This window comes from Ischnura elegans, chromosome X, assembly GCF_921293095.1.
Source record: "Ischnura elegans chromosome X, ioIscEleg1.1, whole genome shotgun sequence".
Classification (NCBI taxonomy): domain Eukaryota; kingdom Metazoa; phylum Arthropoda; class Insecta; order Odonata; family Coenagrionidae; genus Ischnura; species Ischnura elegans.
The window spans coordinates 52016208-52042092 of NC_060259.1; the positions used below are offsets into that span (position 1 = coordinate 52016208).

General features: G+C 38.8%; 1 protein-coding gene across 2 annotated transcripts in view; it reads right to left on the minus strand.

The window, feature by feature from the left end:
• The window catches only part of LOC124170695 (quinone oxidoreductase), an 87808-nt gene that overhangs the window by 38912 nt on the left and 23011 nt on the right, over positions 1 to 25885 (minus strand). The window contains exon 1 of one of the 2 annotated variants that reach the window (XM_046549598.1): positions 1122 to 1280. The exons of the other annotated variant lie outside the window; for it this stretch is intronic. Coding sequence (XP_046405554.1) covers positions 1122 to 1147 — 26 coding nt within the window. The 5' untranslated portion in view covers positions 1148 to 1280. Of the gene's footprint in view, positions 1 to 1121; positions 1281 to 25885 lie in introns of those variants that run through there. 2 annotated transcript variants of the gene reach the window in all.

Sequence of the window (25885 nt, forward strand, 5' to 3'; positions counted from 1 at the left end):
TAGACCACTCACAATCCATTAATCGACTATAAAAATCATCTGATTTTGCTTGACTCCTCTAAAAACTTCCAATGAGATTTGTTTTAAATTTCTACTCCATAGCATAGGAAAATAATAAAGGGGAATATAATTTTACTCCATATGATTGAATATTTTCCGCAATATATACCTAAAAATAACACGAAATATAATTCATAAAAATAGTGTATGCATTTCACATAATGAGAGCAAAGCTCTGTCGCTAGAAGCAAATAAATACAAATGTTTTCTATGTTACTCTTAATACAGCCAAATTCATCAATTGGATATGCATATCCGAATCCTAAATGCATGCAAAATTGTAATTTTAGTAATAGTAATATCGCGCGTGGCGTCGTAGTTCAGCATTCATTTTAGAGGAAAGTACGCATTCGCATTCCATTATTTTTATTCACAGTGAACCAAAACACTAATAACGGCATACCGTGACGAAATCTGGGCCATTGTAGAGTCTGTAAACAAGGGAGGAGGTCGACAACGGAGCTCTTCCTCTTTTCACGAGGACGCATCACTCCGCCTCAACTAATATTTTTTTCTCTTTTCGTGACGCATTACTCTTTCAAAACTTCTCGAAAATTCGAAATTTTCATCGTTGACAGAGTAAACTCTATTCAGCATTTTCCAGTAACACAAATGCAGAAACTTTTAACGTAGACTAGCAGTGCCAACCTTCCTGTGCCAGCGCTAGGACCAAGTCTAAAATGTGCGTGCAGAGATTTTGCGTCGAACGCATCAAACCCCATCCCTACAGCACTAGGTACGGATGATCAAGGCCCTAAAGTGTGACCGCACAAAATGCAGACCGTCTGGCACGCTACGAAGTTAATATATATTGAGAAAATACTGAGGCAAACTTCTCATAATTAAAAAAAAGCAAATGTTGGCTAGAGTCAACTCTCTTCTTCCTGAAAACTTTGGGCTAATAGCGTAAGTTTTAAACAAGTAATACGTCGTGAAAAAATATCTGCAGTGATGCGTCCTCTTAATGATTCCGCATTCTCCGTCACGAGTTGGAATCACTCGACCACTCGGGCCTGCTAAGGTGACGCACCGCTAGGAAATCGCGCAATCGAATGTCTCACCTCTGAAGCAGACTTGTAGTGGCCATATCATCGACGGTCGCTCGCGGACACCGTAGGCTGAGAGGTGGACGGTGAGAAGGTGAAGTCGGCGGCCAACTATCACGGTGAGGTAAGAGGTGTTGTTGGTGACTCCCGCGCCTGCTCGTGTCTGCACCGGTGAGCCACCACCCCGCCGCTCTTATGAAGGCTTTCACGTGAGAGGACCGTGATGCCTCCCCTCCACCGCCCCCCACCCCCGTCCAACTCGCGGAACGTTTGGAACAACAAAGGGATAGTGTGATCACCGAGTCATTAGACCGCGAGGCCAGAACTTATGTAGTGCGCCTGCATCCTCAGAAAAATATGTAATAAAAGAGCGTACTTACACGCTGGCTGCGTAGTAACCAAAAGCCTAGGCGTACATCGAATCCCCAACTCGCGTACTATTATCGGACATAGAAACAGTTAGTTTATTCAATACTTAAAGATATATTTTATTAATTGTAGGAGTTGAAGGAATACAAACTTTGCTTTTTCCACGTGAATATCTATTTTTCCCAACCATGCTTTCGCTATAGCGTAACATTTTCAAGGTGAGGAGTACGGGGAAATGAGAAATAAATATATTGCGTTAAAAAATGGAGTGGGAAATTTTTGGGTGCTGAGGGGTTAGTGGTTAGGGGAGGTGACGGTTGGGCTTGGTGCTTGGGAAGGCGTCACTGTAGGCGGAGTGGGTGAATATTTCATTAAGACTTTGAGTACGGCAGTGTTTAAATCCCTCTTACTCCTCGGTTCCAGCAGTATTAAAAACCGGAACACTTTAATATGCATTCTTTTATTTTAAGCGCCACTGTTCCTATTTTTTCAACAATTTTAATGTAATTTTTTGCACTTATTTCGCAGGTTAGTGTTAGTGATCTTTTATGGTGTAATACGAATGCGTGAAAGTAGCAACTTGGAAAACATGACTTCATTTAAACAAAAAATAAATGCAGACATTCTTAAAGTGTTCAACCTATCAGTGGCGGATCCAGAGAGGGGCTAGGAGGACTTTGGTTAATCTAATTTACATTAGATAAAGTGGTAATTTTTTCGGACCCCAATTACTGCTATGAGGTTACCCTCCAGGCCCCCCACGTACACTCCCCCTTGTTGCTATCCTGGATCCGGTGCTAAAACTTAGGTAAAATTATGTTGCTAATGATAGCCGCCCTTTACATACGAACAAAACATAATTAAATTAAATGGACAAAATAAAAGGAGTCAACAGTGAAAACGAGAATTTTCGCTATCCCTCCTTAACGCATGTCTCAAGAATAACGAAGAATCTCGTGATTCGTACGCAAACGCGTAAAATTCAGATACCTCTCCTCCATTTTGAGTATTGAATGTAATGGAAATAAATGTCCCACCGAAATAAACGCTATCGTCGTAGTCAGCCAATCAGACTAATCAGATACATCACGTGCTAAACACGTGATATACGTCTATATTTATGCTATTTTAATCTTGTTCTTAAGCTCAGAAGCTGATGTGCGCTCTTGTATATATCTCCCCTGAGCCTATACCGCGCGATCGGTGAGCTATTCCACGAAATGAAGCGCCGCCAACGTCATAACGATCGTTCAAAATTCCACAGTTCTGAACCCATAGTAAACATAAAAAAGAACGATTATTGTATTCTTCGCATAGGACGAATATTGAAATGATTAAATCTGATTTTTAAATTGAAATCTGATATGGTTTTGATTGGTCTGATTGGCTCAATACGATAAAAGAGTATATTTTAATCCTTTTTGTTACGATTGGACAATTAAAACCCATTGAATTCAAAACCTGCAAAGGAGAAAAATTATGATCATTATGATAAAAACATTATATAAATATCTCGTCCGCTTACTATTATCCATAATAATACAAAATTTGGGATACCACGGTTGACTTAAGCTTTTCTCCACGGCCCAGACTCCTTGAGTAGGTACTCTTGTGCATATTTACTCTGGGGTTGCGTGCACATCAGAAGAAAGTAATGGCAGCAAATATCGGGGAGAACGAGTCGTGCTACTTGGATAGAATTGAACTCGTCACAATCTCCGCAACGCTGATTTTCTCCAATGTGTAAAAATTAAACGAAGCAATGCGAAAGCCTAATAAAACTAACAATTCTTCTATTTCAATGAGTTGTCTTCATTAAGGAAGGGAATATAATGAAATGAAAAAAATTGTAATTTCACATTAATCTACGACCTAGGTTTGGACGTGGCACGTCATCATCTAATGAAGTGGCGTAACTATGGGGGGGGGGGGGGGGGAAGAGGGGGATTTATCCCCCCCAAAGCCTCAGAGAAATAAAAATAATATACTCATAACTATTATCTAGTGTTTCCGTATAGTAAATTTTAACGTAACCTTTGAATGAAACTCAAATTTTAATCGCCAAAATTATGTAAAATGTATTTGCAGGTATGTCATTTTTCCAAAATTTTCCCAAACGGGGGGGGGGGAGTGGGAGGTCGCCCTACCCCATTCCTACCCACAGCATATTCCTAGTTACATCACTGCTTTGATGTATACATTTTTTTACATTTCATTATGTTAAGTCGATTCCATGAAATCACGCCCGAGGCAATGAATTATACAAAGGGTGATCAAATTCTCTTCTACGACAATATATGTAAAAAAATGCATAAACAACCAGGACGAGCTCCCAGCATTACTAAGATATTTTCAGTAGTGCTCGCATATTCTTTCGTACAGCAAGGCATAGACAACTGTGCATCTGAAGAGGACGCAATGTGTAGAGCGTACGGGATGACGTAAGAGGTGCTTTCAGCGACTCGACTGTCGTCCGATCTCAGCGTCTGTGGCTCGGACGGTTGATGGGTGGGGGAGGTGCATGAAATCGAGAACGGAAACCCAATCGGTTTCGCTGTCAGCCACGGTTTGCACCCATCGCACTTGCACTTAACACAGCGGCTACAGAAGGGAGGCGAGTGCACCGAGGCATTGCCATGCCTTCTGCAATTGTCACGTGTGTAATAAGAGACGGATGAGAACGGAACGATTCATTGTGGAAAAGATAAGGAGATATGGTCATCGATATCAAGCATTGGAAGAGAAATTGGTAGCGATAGCAGAATTTCACACATTTTCTCCAATGAAATAAGTATTCTTCATCGTACAAAAATAGGAATGATATCTAAAGTTGCATCAGGCATAATACCTTCCCTAAACATATTGATAATGATCTGATGTAACCGCAAATCGAACTTAAACGACGTTAAAGGCACTCAAGTCGCTATAATACTTTTGCTCAGTTATCATACAAAAATACGTTAAATTACGATCTTACGTAGATATCAAGAAATGTCTTATTAATTATTAAATGTTAAATTATCATCTAATTCGGTGAATTAAGTATTTCCCAGGGATATTGAATCTAGCTCACTTCTTGGACTACAATCTTGGATAATAAATTCAAAAGGGCATAGAAAAAAAATCTGAATTTGAAATTCTATTATTATCAATTCAAAATTTTTCTTTAAACTTCATTAATAAATCATGCCCAATTTGAATTTAATATTTTATTCATAAACACAGATAACCATAATTATCACGTAAGACGCGCCTAAAATAATACATATTTGGCATTAATAAATAATTCAACGGACAGGGTGAAAATAATTCTCTTTTATTAAAAAATAACGACTTTATTTCAATTTACCGACTTTTAATAAGTATAACTTCTTAATACGCTGCGGCGCCATCAGAAGATATTTAGCTTCATAATTCTAAATGGGCTTCCAAAATATTAGGTGTAAAACCATTGAATTCAGATTCTGTTTTTTTACTGTAGCTGAAATTTTTGTGTCAATAAAGTACATAAAGGATTTAAGATACGATATACTACGAACAAGGTGCCTAATAATTAGAACTGAGATCAAAAGGACCATCTCTTCACAACTTAATTTTTCCACAAGTATCAATCTCAAACCATAAAATGTCCAGAAACAGCCAAGGAGGCTACACAATTTCCAGTTACTTATTTTCATCTCAGATTATTTTATTTCAATTTAAATAATGTACTATAAATTGGAATGCTACCCGCTCACCATCCAACTTCATCGAGAAACAAACGCAACTTACTTAACGGAATCAGTTTCGATTGAGTGTATTTTAAATGCCAAACGTGAACTTCAACAAGATTCATCTGAGATGTATGATGATTAGATTTTTAATCACGGCTGATTATTAAAGATAAAAGAATTTTTACAGAAGATGATGTCTTAATGCTCTCAGAAAGAAGATTCATATGGAGAGGCCACGAATACTTTGAGGCGTATTGAATTTCAATAGAACAAAATAGAGAGGATAATAGGAGCATTCTCACGGGAAAGATCGAAGGACAAATGCATTGATCAGGTAAAAAGGAAAACGACGCAAAATACGCCAGAAAGACGTAAAATACTCAGGTATATTAGAAGGAATAGGAAGGTTACAAATTACCGTAATCATACCTATAAACATAACCACGCATTTTCATCATAAAATCCTGTCATAGCCGACCAGTTAGGAAAATCGTAAGAAGTAATGCACATATTTATTTACGTTAAGACGATATCCGACTCAGTAAACTGTTATTCCGCATCAAAAATTTTTGTTTATTTTTCAGGGGATGATGAGGTAAACTTGTACATCGTATTCAGTTGATACATCACCAAAAAGAACTGCAATCTAAATAGCCTACTAAATAGTAATAAAATGCATGCATACTCACAATCGTAAAAGACTAAACCCATAATACTAATTCCAGGATTATCATGGAAATACAAAATAATTGAAATTAGAGAAAATTAAGAGATTTATATTTTAAAACGCAGATGTTAAGAAAAATTAATGGCAGATTTGATTGTAGAATAATTATTAAAATACAGATAGTAGATGAAAATGAAAAGCAATGAAAATTTAAGTAAGGAATGAAAACTTTTATCCACGGTATCCGATTATTCATTTTTATACACGGTAAAATGGGGTTTTCAACTATATTATGAAGCACTTTGTAATGGGTGATTGTCGGCTATCACCAGCTTTGAAGTGAAAAGGTTAGGCATAAAAGGTTAAGTCAAAAGTTACGCCGTAACAGCCAATTCAGACCAACTTGAATAAAAGGAGTTCTTAAAAATTTGCCGAGTGAAAGTACCGTATTCGTAAGGATAATGTTTTATGTTTAACAGAATATGATAGGCGATTAGTGATTCATATCCAAGTGTAATATTCTCATCAGAATCTTATGAATTCAAATACCAATTAGTAAATTATCCCCACATTCCGAAACCTCCCACAACACGTAAACTGATACTCAACTTTTTTGTACATGTATTTACCATTCATTTGCCTTTCTTAAGCAGAGTTTAGCCTTTTATCAGCCCCAAATTCCGGCATTATCAGAAAATACTAAAATAGTTTTAGAGAGGCAAGAGGATTTATTTTTCCCCGATAAAAATATTGACAATTGTACACGTATCTCACCTCGAGATAGTTGGACTTAATCTTCACCAAGGACAATTTAATTATTGACCGGCAAAGGCAAAAAAACATGGAAGCTCGAGCAATACATGATTAACTGTGAAGTGGATACAATTATATGACGTTTCTGACGGTCCCCAACACTGCTAGAATTTTGCACGGGAAGTGGAGGACGGTAGGAATTCGTGGCTCATCAGCAGAGAGTGGTGAAGGAGCGTTGCTTTCTATGAGACGCCAGCCCCAGCCTGTACCTGCGTTGTGAAGAGGATTTTGCCACTCATCTCAGTATGAATGTTTTGGATTATTTTTTCATATTCTGCGAGGGCTATTAAATTCCCTATAGAAAAGGTGAGCTCTTAATACAAGGAGATATTTCAATATCAACGTAACGCCTCATTTTTGTAGCCCGGCTGAACGTATAAATTTCTCAAAATACAATGAAACAAAGTTTATTGCAAACTGTTAACACATCAATAGCCATATGACCAAAACATCAGAGTGGCTAGTATAAAATGGGCCCTGAATCCCTCTTTTGTATTTTAATAATACTAAATATAAGTAGGGGTGATTTAATCAAAGACGCCATTTCCCTGAATTACTACATAACTTCGTTCTTAGCAATACCACCGCAATTAAGTAAATCATTTTTCGAAAGAGTATAATATTTTTATCTTTGGCTGATACCAGACTTTCAATCAGTAGATTTTATTTTCAAAGACAGCTCTTTTCTAAAATACTGCATTTAGAATGAATACCAATTGAGCGTTATTGCAAAAAATACAAATATGTTATCCCATTGCATATTCTTCAATGTAATTCAAACAAAAAAGTTCTAGTATTCTTAACAATTACTAACGAGACGGTTTCATAGGATATGCCATTTTAAATGTAGGCAATTCTTTTAATATATATCTCTTCATTTAAAAGTTGTTCTCCAATTGCATTATAGACGTGCTGGTAGTAAGAATAATAAATAAAATTTGTTTTAGCCATATTTTTGAACTTTTTAAGATTCCCAAAGCAATGAAATCGACGAGGAAATTATCCTGACAGGATTCCGGACGAAGAAAAAATGCGATGATAATTGAGCATTACGAAAGTACTATTTAATAAACTGATGAAATTGGCGACTACCCCGGCTTACCTAACACCTGGGAGACTTTAATTCATTAAGCAGGCGAGCTACATAAATGAGCGATTTTATTTCAATTCGCTCGCATTCCTGCCCATGTATCGCCGCAACGTTAGAGCATCACTCCCTACGGCAAGCAACAGCTGTGCTCTTTGAAACAAAAACAAGAATCTGCAGCGAACACCCCACCTGTTTTGGCGGTTGGCTGCTTTTCACGGAAACGCGACTCCGTGTGAATCAGTGAGTCGGAGCAAGGTCACGAAGTGTGCATCACCCCTGCGCATGCTACATTAATGCCGCTGCACCTCAACTCACGAGCACGCCGTACCTGTCTCGACCTCCCTGCCTTATACCAGTAATCGCAGTTGGATGCGAAAAATATACGATGAATCCGCGCGATATCACGCTATCCTAATAGAAACGGTGGCATTGCTAAGAACGAAGTTATATAGTAATTTAGGGAAATGGATCTTTGATTAAATCACCCCTGCTTATATTTAGTATTATTAAAATACAAAAGAGGGCTTCAGGGCCCGTTTTATACTAGCCACTCTGATGTTTTGGTCATATGGCTATTGATGTGCAAACATTAAAGAAATTTATCCAAATGAAAAGCTTTTTATTCCTTTCCGTTGACTCACTAACCTCTTACTTACCATTTTCATGATGATATATTCTATAATGGTATAGGCGGAATATTTTCAGAGCTATCGGCCTTCTTCTCACAATACATTTTAAGTATAAACAGTACACGGATTCCTAAAATCTGTATATCAATCTCAAAAGTCACGAGTAATTAATATTCCGCCACGCCCATGTGTCTCAAACGATAACTTTCGGTGAAGTTTCCATCATGTCTTTCCTAGCTGAAAATTCAGTGTATACGCGTACAGTAAAATCACATCAGAACCATTTTCATCAGCTGAAGAGACGAAATAATGAATGGATTTCGCAATTTCAGTTTCAAAAACGTTCAAAATTATTTATTAATACTGCTTTGAGGAAGCGACCGATAGCCAAGGTCATTTGCGTCTTCGACGACATCTTCGTCTTGGAAAGGTGGAATGAGTCGCAAGCCAGCTCAATGAGCGATTGGCGGGAGGTGACAAGACACCAGCCGTTAACCTGTGCGAGAAAGCGATCAGCGAGAAAGAAAGAGATTACGAGCGCACTGTGGAAGATTTTGCTGCCTAAGTTCGACCTAGCATTTTCTTCAAATAAGTTCTTTATTGGTCTTGAAAAAAACAAAGACTTATATCAATTTAGTTAAGAGTTCTCGGGATCGCCACCGGGTCATGAACTCCATATCTTCCCACGTTTCGATGTCCGACTCGGTCATCGTCCTCAGGGCTGTGAATGATGGCAGGGATGTGAATTTCACAGGCCTGAGGACGATGACCGGGTCGGACATCGAAACGTCGGCAGATATGGAGTTCCTGACCCGGTGGCGATCCCGAGAACTCTTCATTAAGTCCATTCGCCGGGAAAGCATCTTTCTTCACTTATATTAATATTTCCAGCAAAACATTTCCATTATTCCATCGGAACAAGAAATGAAGAGCAATTCTAAGATGAGTCCTTGGATTGATCAAAATGAGGAAGGCACTTGTTCATTTTAATGCCACCAAATTTATGTTGCGTTCCCCGCGATAGGATTGAAGGATAAGTACACCCGGCGAACCCATGTTCTTCTCGTGGAAAGCGAACGTGTAGCTATCCTACCATCCCGAGTCCATATTTTATATTTATTTATTTTTAGATATTCATGTGGTGTGACAAAGTATGGTATTCGTCTGCAGGTGGTCATTCGCCATAGCTGGTCAAAATGCTGGCAGAGGAAATTTCATCCGCTTTTTTCTTCAATAATTTCTTGGTTACGTCCTTTCATCCAATTTTTAGCACATTTTAAGAAAATGTTTGGAAATGTGTATGTAACAAATATGGAGCATATGAAATCACAATAATTTGAATGCCATCTATTCCAATTAGCCCTACTCAAGAAACAAAAGACACAAATACTATTAGGTAACAACATAAATAATTAATTTGCTGGCTATGAAGGACAGCTCTTCAACAAAGAAATGAATTCTTCCGGAAAGAGATATCGATTTGTTCCTATTTTAATCCATGTCGTTATCTGCTACCCAAAAGTAGCCCACTGATACAGACTCGGCATCAGAGAATTGTTTTATCGTGAAGGAGTAGTTTTATTTACGGTCCTCGCGAAATCCCGTGTCCTATAGATGCTTCGAATAGGGTGGGCGAATTATGTGAGGCCCCGAGCCCATGGTAAACACAATAACCAAGATAATGCCCAAGCATAGCAGTCGAATTCTAAGCCGAAAGGGACATTTCGAGTGGCAGCGGAGCATGAGGCATGTACCCGACACTTTCTACCGTACTTATGCAATTTCTTTTCAAGGAAGAAACAACGCCCACCTCTAAATATCGATTGCACACATTGAAAGCATTTCACAAATTTCAACTTGGCAACCAAAATCGTAAAAAAAAGAGCACGTCGGTGCAATTCTTGCACCCGCAACATCTGTGATTCAGAGAATCGACTTTTCCAGTCTCAAATCTTGTACTGCGCAGCGTCGTTCCTGAAGACTGTGCAACAGGCTAAATTTCCTATAATATGGAATGATAAAATTCAACCGATTCAGGCGTGATACAGGGGAAGTTCAACCTTTTTATTCAATGCGCTCGTTTTAATTCAACTTTGCTCTAGCAATGAATTAGATTGTATGAGAAAAAATGCAATATCAATGTGTCATTGCAATATCAATGTCTATCGATCCGAATACAGAATCTGCAGTTGTAAATGATATCTTATTTTTTAAATATGGTTGTGAGGTTTTGAAGTTTATTATCAATTGTACAGTAAAGAATACCTCTTTTCTAACCTTAGAGTAATTGTCTTTTATTAACCCGCGACAACTTATGCCACTGTTACCCCTCTTGTCCAGGCATCATAGCCTCATTTTCTTACGCTCCTACAGATTATTAATGACGCAAATGATGTTAAAGAATTTAATAATGGAATCAATATTGAGTATTTTAAAGGCGAAATCATTTAGCTAATCATACTTTTGTTGCTCTTAATCCGAAAGCCTCTTTTTAAAGCCACGTTAAATGATTAAATAAGATATAAGACGTTTCTGATGTAAGTTTTCGAGGCGTTCAGGTTCGCAGTAGGGTAGATTTCCTGGTTACGTCCGCGTTGTCATTTTGATGTCGCCATCGGAACCCGGAAATCTACCCTACTAAGATATAAGACGATTTTAGTATGTTGATATTTGTTTACTTCTCTCGAATAAAGTTATAATTTAAATGCATCAAAGGCATATGATTTAATAATTGCTACTGCTGGAACTTCAAGAACCATTGATGACCAAATAGAATCTAAGTAGCTAAAACTGTGTTCTCAGGAATTCCATAAACCCCAAGCGTTCTATGCATGTGGCACGCTATTTTAGCGAAGACGACAAAAATATGAGGGAAACTTGGTACTGGGCCAGGAGGCACTACCGTCACGTTCTGCGTATTAGAAGGTCTTCCCGCATCACAACAATGCACTAAAATCCGTGCGTGGCTCCAAGCATGCTTCCCAAGCGATGAGACGTCGCACAGGCAAACACATCCGGTTGTAATGGCCGCTTCCTCGCCTCAAGTTTCCTCACTAGATTACACAGCCCTCAACCCATCTGACAGCGCAATCAAAAAGACTTCTAGTGTCCTTGGCGCTTTTAAGGACTCCTTGGCGATAAACAGCCGGATAAAACGCTCGAGAGATAAGAAATATCTAACCGCCTCGTGTTTATTTAATCATCGGTTGGGGCACAATGCGAACATCCTCATGTAGCTAATGCAAACTAACCCGCGTACAGATTATCCCTCACATAGACACTTCAAAAAAATTCTCATATGGAAAGTAAATTGTAGAAATTCTAATGATGATATTTTTTTTCAATGTTAAGGCTCTCAAACATGAAATTTTTAATCCCAGCATCACGCTAACTACCTTAAATTAATATTAGTACATTCGTTTCAACGCTGATTCACACCCGTATTTTGGCAGTTAATATTTCTCGGGTGTCACACTAGATAAGATTCCCCGTGCCTGATTCCTATGCATCGATGAGCGGCTCGCTACACAGTGTGAAACCCGAGAAATATTTACTACCATTGTTCGCCATGAGAAAACCAGGTATCATACTCTCATTTTATTTCGCTCATACGGATTATTGACTCCCAGATGACACTAGTCCTTCGCTACATACAAGAAATTAAGAACGAGAACACATTTTCGCTTATCCACAACATTTGGCCCAATTCACAGCGCAGTTTCGATCATTTGGATAAGATTCTGTATCTTTCCAATACATCACTTAAACTCCTTCCTCAAGGCCAGGATCAAAGTTAATATTCGATAAAATGAGGCCAAAAGAGATTTGTCGAGTCTGAATAAAATTAATGCATAAATAGCGTTACCAAATGGTCCAAGGTCGTAAGTGTGAGACACCGCTACCCTCTCTGCCTCCAATTCAAATCATGGGAAGCGGGCAGAGGGCATTTATAGCCTAGATTCACGTCACCACATCAGTCATATTCACAAACTGAAAGGTGACACGGAACACAGATGACGTTTTTTGAAACGTTGAACAATACTAGTTAGTCGTCGGGCATACTATATTTTTAACCTCTAAGGGACAAACCATTCGTTATTAAGTCGAGAATAGTTAAACTCTAGAATTTATAGGAATGTTTATTAGCCTCTCATAACTATTATCATACGGATAAAATAAAGTAGAGCATTTAAAATTACACCTCCAGTTAAATGGTTTATTTTTTCGTATCTAGTGGGTCTTGGGAGAAACATGCAATATTGCCATATAATGGGGAGGTTTTTTGGAATTCAGTCCCAGGCGACTAGACTGTCAAAAGTTGGAGCAGGTATTCAAGCGATCCACGAGTATTTCTGGGATATCAATGAGTAGTTTAGGCAATCAAAATGTGTCAAAAATTAATTTGGCAAGCATCTTCCTCACGACTCACAATGAGAATCGTATTGATTTGCACGAATCTATCTACAGGAGTATCTTAAGGTTAAAGATATCCATATTCCTTAATCATCAGAGGACAGACAAAATATGGGAAAAACCCACTCAGTTTATACTGAGTAGCAACGTAAATAAATTACGGAAGTACTCTTACATTATCATCTCAATGGAAACGTAAATGTGTAGCTAAATGCATCGTATTATCGAAGTTGATGACCGTGATAAGACAGATTAGTAATTATTTCTACTATGCGTCGAAAACCACCCTCACATCCCATCAGCACGACTGATTCCTTTTGTTTAGCGAAATTCTGGAAAACATGTTTCGTCGAGAATGAAATAATTTTTTTACTCTTAAATACTCTTTGAATAGTATTCATATTACATCATTCGAAAGACTTGTATGCAATAGGTAAATTTAAAATACCACATCAGTGGATTGCTGAGCTTCTGACCGAAGCGTACCGGGTTCGAAATCGGATACTGATCTTTGTATACCCGATTGTTGATGATGTACCATCAGCAATAAAAATATTTGAAAACTAGCTATACAAATATAGGGCTGATGATTTGAGGATTAAAGCAATAAACATCATTACAGCAAATGAACGGATTGTTAGAAGAAGCATAGAAAAGAAGGCCATGAGCCTGATGAGTAAATAAACTAAGAAAACTTTCCCGAAAATGGGGGTCATTTGAGACCATTACCCTAACGTAAAAAATTGAAGTATCTATTACAATTCCTGTTCCACACAACACGCAAATTATTGTCTTCCCCTGGAGGAGATACTACGTCAGCATATAAGAGGAAAGTCATGGATATCCCCGGAGTGAAGCAGTAATTAGATTTTTTTAAATAAAGGAAATTACACGGAAAATAAATAGAGAAAGAGTCCATTGTTCAAAGAAACCACCTTCAGTATTTAATGTGCAAGCAATTCGATTTCACGTGTCACGAGCATACCTGTTTTTATTTCAAATGGCTCTCAAAAGCTTCGCAGAAAAAAGTTAAATGTATGGGGGACGTTGAGAGAAACAAGAATATTTGTTAGATCTTCCACCTCCATTCCTCCAAGATCATATAATCCTCCACGCTGAATAAATCTCCAAAGACAACAGATTTGATGCCTGCATAACAAGGCTTAAAAACCACTTGGTAATGAACAGTGATTGCTACTTATAAATGAGAGCAGTTCATATCTCAAATCTTTCAGTAGATAAAGATCTACTTTATCCACTTTATACGTAGTGAATCAAATACATATGGCACCGCATTGATTTCAAAGATTATTCGATGTAGATGATATTTCCCCTCAATATTACTTTATTGTAGCTATCTTTGTGCTGGGATTGTAATTACAAAATGAATTCCATCAGAAGGAACTTTTAAGAAAGTATGCATTGAATTGAATTGATGAAGTGGGTTTTTACTTCTACACTTCTTTGAAACGAAAATATTATTCTATTGAAATTAATTCCTCAAATATATCCTTCAAAAGTTCACCAAGAAATCACACAATTTTGCTTGAGAGAAAACGATGCAGACGAAACTATTGTCAGGAACACAACTCACGTATTAAGTCTGAAAATATTTCAATAAATGAGTAATAAGATGCTTACACCATATGGTAAGAGGAAAAAAATTAGTTTTTATAGAAGCATATTTTAATGTTGCAATTCCTCATGGGTGACTGACGATACGAGAATCTATAACTCAGATTATGCATTTTATGATATGTTATGTAATCCTGATTCAATTGAATATTTTATTTGGGAACGACTATTTTAGAACATGTTCGGGCACTTCACGTAATCAGGTCCAGTATTAAAATAAAAATGTAATGGAGTAAAACTGTAAGAATTTCACACTGTAATAAAAAAAACGGACATCGCTAAAGATATCATCCTCAAACGCTTATTGGTTCAACCATTCCTCTTCATTTACCGAGCTTAACTATAGAAGAAAAAATTCAGGATCTAAATAAGTTCTTCGGGATAAATTTTCTGCAAGGTATGCATCAGGTGTTAATAAACCTATTTAGCCCAAAATTAATATATAATCATTACGATAGAGTTTTACAGGTCATGTGACGTTCATATAAATCATTCGAAGACCTCAGGTATCAATCTCAGGCAATATCAGGCAAAACGATTAATTCTTTGAGGTAGAACTAAAAGCTTAAAAGTCAAGTGGCAAATCTACACCATCATCTATAAATTTTTATCCAACTAGAAAGCACTATTATTATGCGATTTCCCAGAGATAAGATAATATGACACAATAAACAGGTATCAGTAATTCTGTTTAACATTCTAAAGTAGTAAGAAATGGCGTTCATCAACTCGTGGTCATTTGCAAATAATGGATTCTACCGCTTAAAAGCCATCACTTTTTTCAATAACATTAAAAAATACGAGTAATTCATAGCAGCCGTAAGAATCGAGAGAGTATTAGCGCGTAATGTATCACTTTCTGATTCAGTGGTGAGAACCGCCCTGAGCAAATCCAACGAAAATCAAGAAATTCCATAAATACTGTGATATCACTATTTACTAGATTCGACGAGAAAATATTGAAAATATACGGATGACACACAACGCGCTAACTTAGTAACCTACGTTTGCTCAAACCAATTACGGACTGATGACTGAGATATAGGGGCGTAGGTTGATTATCTGACCCTGCAAAATATCTAGAGGAAGTTTATGACCCTCGAACTGTAAGATTATTTCAAATAACCTATCCACATCCTAACTAGCTTCCTTCAGCCATTCCCACTTGCTTGATTTCTTACATGCATGCATTCAAGGGTAATATGGCCGATTAACTAAAAATATCAACATTGCATGAATTTAAAAGGAATACATCTATTTAAGGAAACACAGGTATTGATATAAGTCGAATGATGAATTGACGCAAAAATTAAAGCGAAAACTAAAATAGGTGAAGTTACCTTGAATTACAGCAGCTGATATTAACTCAATCCGTGGAATATCAACGAATTTTGGCTTAGAGTATTGAAGGAAATATTACTTTACTTTAATCGTCATATTTTCTCAACATGGTATGCCTGAAGTGAGCGAAAAAATCTATGCCGGTTACGTAAGTCTCGATTCAAGATATTTGCAATTGATATCATTAAGCTGGTTGGAAGTAGGCGTAGCAAGAACTTAAGTACGGTGATAATAATACCCAGAGAATGAGAGATTATTCTAGGAAGTAGCAGCGGACTAGTCATTGCTGTTACTATACGGAGTCATCCCCAATTGCACTTCAAGTGCGAAATTTGCACAGGGAAACTATTTGCATTGGCCGGGATTCAAACCCATATCCCCCGAATTCGCGCCGAGAGTTCGACCACTTTTTTCAAGCCACCACAACTCAAACTATCAAATCATATTCTTCCCCTGCGGAGTTTCGTCGGCTTTATAGAACGAGGTGGTTTACGATGCCAGGCAAGCATCGGCCCAAGGCACCATGTTTGTGCGTGTAGATCCACAGTCTATGAGCTAAAGCCATCGCTTAGAGGAGGCTTACCATACAAAATATTAAGGAAATAAACACAAACCAATAAAGAGGTAAACCTCAAGTTAATTTTAAATTAAATAATAAATTAATTATGAAAATTCACAATGGAAAGATCATTCACCTTAATTGAGAGGAGCACAAACTAGGATACCCCGGATTGAGTGCTTCTTCCATTTCATGCGATTAAATCGCAATCCAACGCAGAAAAAAAGTTTTAAAAGGATGAATTACATTCACTGATCGCGACGAGCACGTACGTCCTTTAAACGTGAAATTTGCCTTCGGTTTCTTTTTTCGCATACAACTGAACTCAGGTGAAGGAAGACCTATCTGAGGCGGGATTTGAACACGCGACCTTTATGCAGAAGAGGATTTTACCTCGACATTACTGAAGCCCTCGGCGACATCGAGATATCTTTTGAAGCATTCCACAACGCAAAGGAACCTAGGCCCTTGATAGAGGAAGCCAGACTTCGACCAGCAGATTAACTGATTCCCAAATCTAATTCGCCACAGAGAGAGAATGTTAAGCGTGTTTCTCTTAGGAAGTTCAAAGGTAAACAAAGTCTGCACAGCTGCATCTTGTCAAGGGGCTGGTTTACTTTACTTCACACTACTAGTCCTAAAAGGGTCTACTACACACATGCGCTATGCCATAGATATTCCACCTTTATTTTAAAAACAAATATTAACCCTCACTTCTGACACTAACATTTGAGAAATAACAGCGGACTCCGCCAACTTTTAAGGAGGCTGGAGGGTTCTCTTGATAACTCGTAGTGTAAGAAGTCGCACACGTGTTAATTTTGTGATATGCCCCCGTGAAAGCGAAAAAGACACACTTCACCGAGTAATTTTTACAGAAATACTAGGCAGTTTTAACATGCACTCTTACGGAATGTGATATAAATTACCCCATAAGTCACTTATGAGCTCACACATCCACTCCTCAGAAATACATAATACGTAAAGTATTATTGCAAAGGGTGTCCAGAAAAATGAATAAGCTTCATCGATAGTTTGTATTAAAATCATAATTTTCTTTGACGCCAAGAGTCAGTAGTAATTCACTTAGCTAAATAATGTTTTGAAGAAGACAAATCTACTGTGGCCTTCACAGTTAAGAGATCAATGAGACCCAAATTTTACTTATCTGTCCTTCCAAAATTGACCGAAAATTTCATGGACGTAGTCATTAATATAGGCTCTGATAGAGCCGTGATTACCGCTTCAACCACCTTGAGTAGTTACCCGCAGTTGAAAAGGAGAAAAAATTCCTCTGGTAAGAAATAAGTTCCATCGCGGGATCCACAACGGATCTTGCGCCAGGTGCTCTCACAACTTCAAGAAAGTTTTATTCCCATGGGGAATCTATGATGATTTTTCCCTGCGAACTTTTCCATCTTTTAAGAAGGGAGGGAAAATAGCACTCATCCTATAACCTTAGTTGAACCCTACTATGCAGGGTCTATATCTTATATGATCGACGAAGTAATTAATTCCCTGGAAGTGGCCTTCATGAATATAGCTGGTATCTAGGGATATTTTTAATGAAAAATATTCGCCATTGATAGGATCGAAACCGACTTATGAAGAAAGAAAATTCATTACTTCGGCCTCATGAACGATTTTTATCGCAGAATTTGTATTTTCAGAAGCTCGCAAGATTTTCATCAGGCCTCAACGGTTGCGGTGAAAATTTTCTGAAGATCTTCGGCTCGGCGACCGGAATTCTATCATACATGAATAAGGTAGGACTTAAAATTATGAATTCTTCTTATTCGCCGACTGACATCGTTAAAAAGTCATCTCGCTTAAGCAACTTACTCAATTCATCTTGAAGAGGCATTCTCATACTGACAGCATAATTTGAGGGCGACTTGACGAAATATTTCGCATAGTTTGCAGTATTTTAGAATTACTATTACTTATGGCGGTCCTCACATCCCCTACGACGACAAATCAAACTGCCATTACATTTATCACCTTGCGCAAATGGTATCCTATGATATGCTGGAACTAATACAAACCCTTTGCAACCTGCCCTTTTGCAACAGCAGTCATTATATGGTGCCATTTCATTTGAAAAAATGAATATAAATTCCGTAAGCCGAGTATAATAATGCTCGTCCTTAGTAAGAATGAAAAAGAAATTTAAAAAATTCGTTCCATCATATTTAATTTTGGACTAAAAAACAGCTAATTACGGCTCCATTTAATCCATTATCATAAATCACAGAGCCACCCATTCAATTGACGCAAATGAAGAACCCGGAAATGCAGAACTCTTCCGAACAACGACTAGAAAAACTTCGCGAGAATTCTTGGAGAAACGCGAAGGGATTGAGTGTGGCCCAAAGAGCAGAACGAGGCCTTTCATCCATTCGCTCGTAAAGTTAATATACAAGACAACCAAATTTGGCGACTTCATTAAATATCTGGCTCCGCAGACTCAATTTTTGTTCCCAATTAATGGCCATTAATCCTGGATATAGGACGAAGGGGCATGAGGCGTTGCATCCAAGTTCATCGGACGGGAGCAACCAATGACTTCAGAAACTCTCCAACACTCTTTCTGAAAAGTACGCAAAGGATCAAAAACCGGAATACATAAATTTTTGAAGTTAATTCGGCCAATTGAATTATCTAAAAATACATTTTCCGGTGCAAACCCTTAGCCGCACCCTGATCCCGTGTGAGGCCGGATGCGAAGGTTACGAGCCCGCGGTGAGCGGCCGAAGCGCGGCGGGCGACGCGCCCCTCCGAACGCGGGAAAACCGACAGGGCCGACGGGACGGCCATGCTCCGCTCCTATTGATCCGCTCGCTGTGCACGTGATTGCCGCCTGCTCACTCTCCCCTCCATTCCCCCCTTTCCCCTTCCCCGTCTACGATCCCGCACGCGCTGTCGTCCAAACCCTTCCCCACGCAAAAACTCCAAAACGCTCCCGATAATCTTCAGGGAGCGTGCGCTCAAAACATACCACAGCAATAATAACGAAAATAATAAAGATTTAGAATAAAATATATAAATTTGCCCAAGGACACTAGGGACTTGTCCGATGAATTAGGAATGGAATGGAATCGCATGAAATACCCTACATTTATAATTACGAACTGGCATTGAGAAAACTTCTTGGGTCCGAGCCGCCCTCAGAAAATTGTATTTATTTCTACAACTCCGGTCACTGATTGTGAACAAAATAGTTACCTCACTGGGCGCAATATAAAATCGCGTGGCGCTTAAGTTTTCTCATTTATTCACACAGGCCAAACATACTATATAGTTTTTAATTTTAAAGATGACCTATTTTTACTTAAAATATTCGAGAAGACTTCTTGGATCAGAATTGGGTCCCCAGGGGTCTGAGGATCACAGAATGGGTATGGGTGGTCAATTGCTCAGCAGTAATGCATTCCAAAACTTTACCCACGCAAGATATAGGAAAATTATGCAGTATATAAGATTAAGATAAATCCACAGGGGAGGAAAAAAATTAACGAAGCTGCAATTGGGTAATTTTAAGATTAATTTTAACCAATGTGACTCAGCTACGATAAAATTTTTAAATTAATTTTAAGTATATATAAATAAATATATACATGTAATTTTAATTATTTAAAAACTGTTTCTGAGCTTAAAACTCGAGTCTTGAACATAAATATTAATTAATAAAAAGAGTTATCTCTCTAATAGCATCCCCGCGGTTAGAAATAGATGAAGGAATGGTTAATATTCCACGTATGAGAAGAATTTCATGTTTTCCTACTAAGAGCGTCAACTACATAGTAGATATCACAGGTATTTGTTATGAAGCGTCGGTATTTTATTGGATAAATTTTGATCTTTGTTTCAACGAACGGAAACATCGCATACGCAAAAGAAAATAATTGACTCCTCCAAAGTAAAATAAATGGGGATACGTCGATACAAGAAGTGACATATATACAGCGCTCCCCTTTATCGCCCATAATAGCCCAGGCGAAGAGTTTCTTCAACGAAAAGAAGGATCCACACACAGCAGGGCGTTAGGATATTAACGTGAGAACAATTTATCAAAACTTACACGAGGATCATTCACCCCTAAGGGAGTGAAATATGGACGATAACAGCAGTATAGGAACCAAGGGTAGAAGGATTAGGAATTAGGAAATATGGTGCAACAGCAGACTGTGAGTAATAAGCAGGATTGACCGAGTGAGTAAGTGATACTGAAGTCCTAAGATAGGGAGAAATTTCAAGCACCTTAAGATGAAGAGTGCACAACTGAATCAGACACATCATGACACGAGGTTATGACAAGTTTGAGTGGAGAGCTGCGTTAAATCAATATTAGGATTTTTTGAAGTTCATGAAAATTACATTGACGTTACGTATCGAATATCATTGTGATTATTTAAAATTTTCAAAAAATTTTCCCTAAAATAACAAAGAAATTTTATGATATTATTTCGAAGATGAGTTCCCAGTTTTCAGCAGCGGCATATAGCGGGACACTCTTCAGCAAAGGGTGGAGGAGATTCAAAGAGGAAAATGTATTAATTTCACAATCCTTTAAATTTCACAATATGCAATTACTATTTACTCAACTAAAACTTGTAAAAAAATATCCCACTCCATATTTTTAGCCTATTTTATCTTTTAAGTTCCTGTTGTTCAAGGCGCTTATGAAAATGCTTCCGAAAACGTTGAAAAAAAATGTAGTTAAGCTTGTTTTTACTAACCAATTGGAACTAGATAAGCTTTACTAAAACAGTCGTGAAATAAATGTAATTTTGGCCCTCGACCTATTTTTTCAGTTACTAGCATAAAGAGGCTGTAATGGGAGTCAAAATATGCTATGCTATAAAAACCTAAACTGCCACCAAAGTTGAAAGAACAGCAATAAAAATTAGCATAGTATCGAGTCATGAAATAATTTACAAATAAATGATCACCCATAATTCTACATTTTGGCATCGAAGAATGTATAATTGTTTACTTTGAATGCAGCAGTCGCGTCCATCTCAAGCGGACCCCATCGCAAAGTCCAGTCATTTCCACCCCAGAGAACCCCTTTGAGAGCAAGAACGTAGTTGAGCAATGGTCGGTTTTCACGTCCGGACATCCCGTCCCTACGCTTCTGTAACGAAGTGTTTACCAGGAAATGCGACTATATTGTGAAGGTCATTTCACTTCACCAACAGAAAAATTAAAAAATGATGCAATTCTAGCAATCTAAAGGGAAATGATGACTTGAAATAATTTTTTTTAAATAATGGTGGTTTCTCAAGATCTAAAAGATTGCAAATGCAAAATCCATTCCAGTTCCGGGCGGATCTTATACGATAGTTTTCACTTCAAAAGGTAGGGCGCCGAGTTAGTACTCACGCCGCGCCGGGCCCTGGTTTCAAATCTGAGTACTAAAAACCAAGACTCAGCGTAAACATCATTTGGATGCGATTCTCCGACATGACGAATGTGAGGTTATCGCTCTCAAACGCCTCATTACAGTCTAGGCATTTGCCTAACTCCAAGTCAGTGAAGAGAAGGCGGTCTCAGTTCGAAGTTGTGGACGAACTCCTTCGCCTGGTCGTGCTTCTGTTTACAGAAAGGTTAACGTTGAGAAACAATACAAAATTGTACCGCACAATAAGACAGTAGGATATCAGCCATAAACTAGGATATTATATGGTGAGGAAGTTATCATCGGTTGCATGGCTAACCACTCCTGGAAATGCCCTCTTGACCCATTTTTTCTATATCAAAACTATAATACCTCAAAAAGTACTCTGTATACTCTCCAGAACATGTAACTCCATCTGCCAACCCATAGTAATTGAGTTGTTCATGGCATTAGAGAAGAGGATCGGGTTGGTGTGGTGGCTAGAGTGTTGGCTTCCCACCCCGTGGGCTCGGGTTCAAATCCCGGCGGTGGCAGAGAATTTCCGGAAACTGCCCGATTCCTGCTTGAATGTTGTGAGGAGAAAATTTCAAGCGCAGCACTTCGTCCGTCGGATGGGACGTTAAGCCGTAGTCCCCTTGGCGCCTTTCGCTAAGAGCAGGCTAATGCCGACGCCGGGTTTCTCTCCACCCTTCCTTACCTACCCTTCCCTCATGGCGCAAATGACCAAAGTTGTCGGTCGCCTCCTCCAAATACCATACCACCATACCGGCATTAGAGAAGACGCGATATCCTCAATTGGACTAGTGATCTGACTGATGCTAAATCTCTCTCTCAAAAGAGACGTGTATTCCGACATACGACGTTACATCCTCATGGCCATCCCATCAGATACCACAATCCTTTTCAGTTCCTTGCCCTCAACTATCAAGTCTATCCACTCTTCAAGTCATGATCGAGTAATCATTATGCGTGACTGGCCTGGACAGTGACAGCTTCGATGTTTACGCCGTGCCTCGTCTTCTCCGTCCCGAGAACGCGAAGGGAAATGCAATTTCACGGCGCATCTTCTCGCCTCAGCGGTGGTTTGAAGTGCCCAAGTGCGGTCGCCGATGGACACTTCCCGTCGAGGCTTCCGGGAACGACCGCTCTTGACGGATGTCCTCGCCGTTCCGTCCCCTCATGTCCCAGATAATGCCGTGTACTCTCGTCCTAAGATATTGCGCGCAATACTTCCACCTGCACGGTAACTTCCCTTTTTTCTCTTAACTTGCCGGAAGGTGATCACTGCCTCGGTGGAAATCGCTAAGTTCGGAAAGCATTACTAGCGTGATGTACTTTCATGAGTTAAATAGGTACGTAGTGCATCAAAAATGAGTAATTACTTAGGTATTGAATATACGAACGCATTTTTTTAGCCTTTCTCTCTCTTTCTAAGGAAAAGTAATTGAACAACCTCAAACAATGCGTCCGCGCATTCCATATAGCGTCTTTATATTCTGAATTAAATAATACATACTAGTTCCAAACGACAATAAAAGTCCAATCTAATATGTCGAAAAACAAATAATCGTCATTTTTTTCAGTTAAAAAAGCTATTCAACTGAATAATTTCAATTGGAAAAACAACTAGTGTTTTGCTTCCTTTGGTTTTATGATTGCATCTTCTGTTTTTATTAAATTGCTTCAAACTTTTCCCGTAATTATTTTTCAGCATTGCTTTACTTCAAAATTATTAAAAACTTTCATAAACACTGTAGATGAAGTTAAGGCATTAGTAAGTGTCATTCGGACTCATAAGCACGACTAGATGATAGTCAATGAGTTGGTTTGTTTGAGTGCGAGAATGAGAGTAAAACTACGCTCCGCCATACTTCACCCTTTACTGGAAGCCACCACTGGTTTTGACCTTCTCAGGTCGTTGTTAAGTGAATTCTAACATGAGTGAATATGGATGTACAACCAATACGCACATTAAGTAGAAAATGGCCTCTAAAGTCAAAACTGGTCCTAACTATCAAAAACTTGAGTGTAAAATTTAACAAAGAGAATTTTTCCCATCGTATTTTCAGTTTTCGCTGACATGGCAATCAAGACCGTGCGCGATCCATTTCCTTCCAGTACACCGAAAACCCTATCAAGCATTGATCCCTATTCCCAAGCATGGCATTTAGGTGTGGCATTATGTGGAGCCCTTAACCGAATTGAAAATCCGAGAAAACTGACGAAATCTGAATATTGGTTCCTCTGCTCAGATTTTTGTGATATTTTTTATATTTTCTTTAGTTGCCCTGTCTAAAGTAAAAAAAATTTAACGAAACGACTCTGTAAAATCACATCGCAAAGCAAAATTAATTATTGATTTTTCTACTGTTCAAAATTATAATTCCAGAATTACCATTTGCCATTAATATGCTTTCAGAATGTGTCTCTACTCGATTTTTACTCAAATCTTGGGAAAGTGGTAATCTTATGCCTGGAAGCAAATAGTTGGCAATATATGGCTTTTCTAACTTCAAATATATGCCATATGATTGATGATGATAGTATGTTGAGGAGGATATCTTTTTCGGTTTCAGCCCACACTGCGTCCCCAGAGGCCCAAGGAATGTTGATCGTAAAAGCAGTCCTTCCCCTCACGCAGTAAGTCATCCCGAATGGGGGAAGCCCAAACCTCAGCCACGCATCAGCTTTCCTCCCGCTACTAACCGGGCCTTTCTAATTGATTACCGTGGAGCGCTTATAAGGGTTCCCATTAGTGCTGAACTTACCAATACAATGCGTGAAAAGGCAAAAAAAAATTCCTTCGACGCTATGCAATATCCCTAAATATTAACCGCCGCCACCGCCGTGTGAAACTAGAACGTAATTGAATAAATTGAATACTCCGTCAAACTGACGACCCCTTGAAACAGCCACAGGTCACTCGTAAAAGGCCCTTCCCTCACTCATGAATGGATAGATGAGGGCAGTGCTCGCCACAGACCATTCCATCGATGTGTAAAAATCAGGGTTCCTTATCTGCCCTTTTGTCAGTTATTTTCCTCGGACCACCTCGTACCTCGGTAATTATTGTTTAGGGGTGCTTCAGGCTTCGAACCTGGGACCCTGATTTGGTCAGCTGCGAAGCGCTCCACCCTCTAGGCTATCACACTCCCCAAGTAACCGTTAAGTAAGACGATTTTTATCATCTGATGCCCAGTCCATCTAAGGAAACTCAAGATTTAGGCAACCCCTCCACTCTCAATATTACTTACGACATCGAGTAATTCGTACAGTTTTCGTCCAATTATTCTTTTAGGCGGCTTAGGGTCTCCACATATGCCATTTTAGGCTTACGTCCTGGGAATTGAATGATTGTGCACAGTCTTATATCCCAAACCCAAACGGAATGAAAGGAGTTTAAGGAATTCAAAGCCTGGTGAAGTTCTGAACAGTAACAGAATGCTTGGTACCTCCGCCCTTCGGTAATCTGCTCCGTGTTGACAGACCTTCCGGCCTCGTTTCGACAACTTCGAGTGTAGTTCATCCTTCGTACCTTTTTTTTGGGAGCAGAGTAAACTTTCCAAAGCTAGAGAAGGAGAAGTTGAGTGAGAAGGCTGCAAGTCAGCGCGAGCAGTTCACACTAATCTAGAATTATTAAGACGACGGGGCTATATGACACCCGAATGTGATTAACAATTAGTAACAGCGTACAATTTATTTACAGTTCAGCACGATAGAATTGGGTCTAAAAAGATGCCTGAGGATTCATTATGCATTTTTAACCCATCTTGTACGACTCTAACGAGTGTGAGATAGCAAGATTAGAATTACTCAATTAAAAGGCTATTTAATATCGGCGCCACTATAGAAAGCCCGGCTTGCACCGAGCGATAGCAAATAACCGTCACGAATGTTTTCCACGTTCTCAGGGGAATGTATGAATCAATGAGTGACAGCAGTTTCCCCGCCAACCCATTCCTTTGTCGTTTGTTCTCTAATAACTGTTTTGAGAGATGGAGCCTCGACACACCTGGTGCGCAGTGCATTTTCTCATCTGCAGAAGCGACGTGGCAGCCGTCACAACCCACTTGCTTCCTTGCTGATGCACGTGATCCGAACGTTCACTCAAAAGTCAGCGAGCCGTGGGATCCGTAACGTTAAATGCTT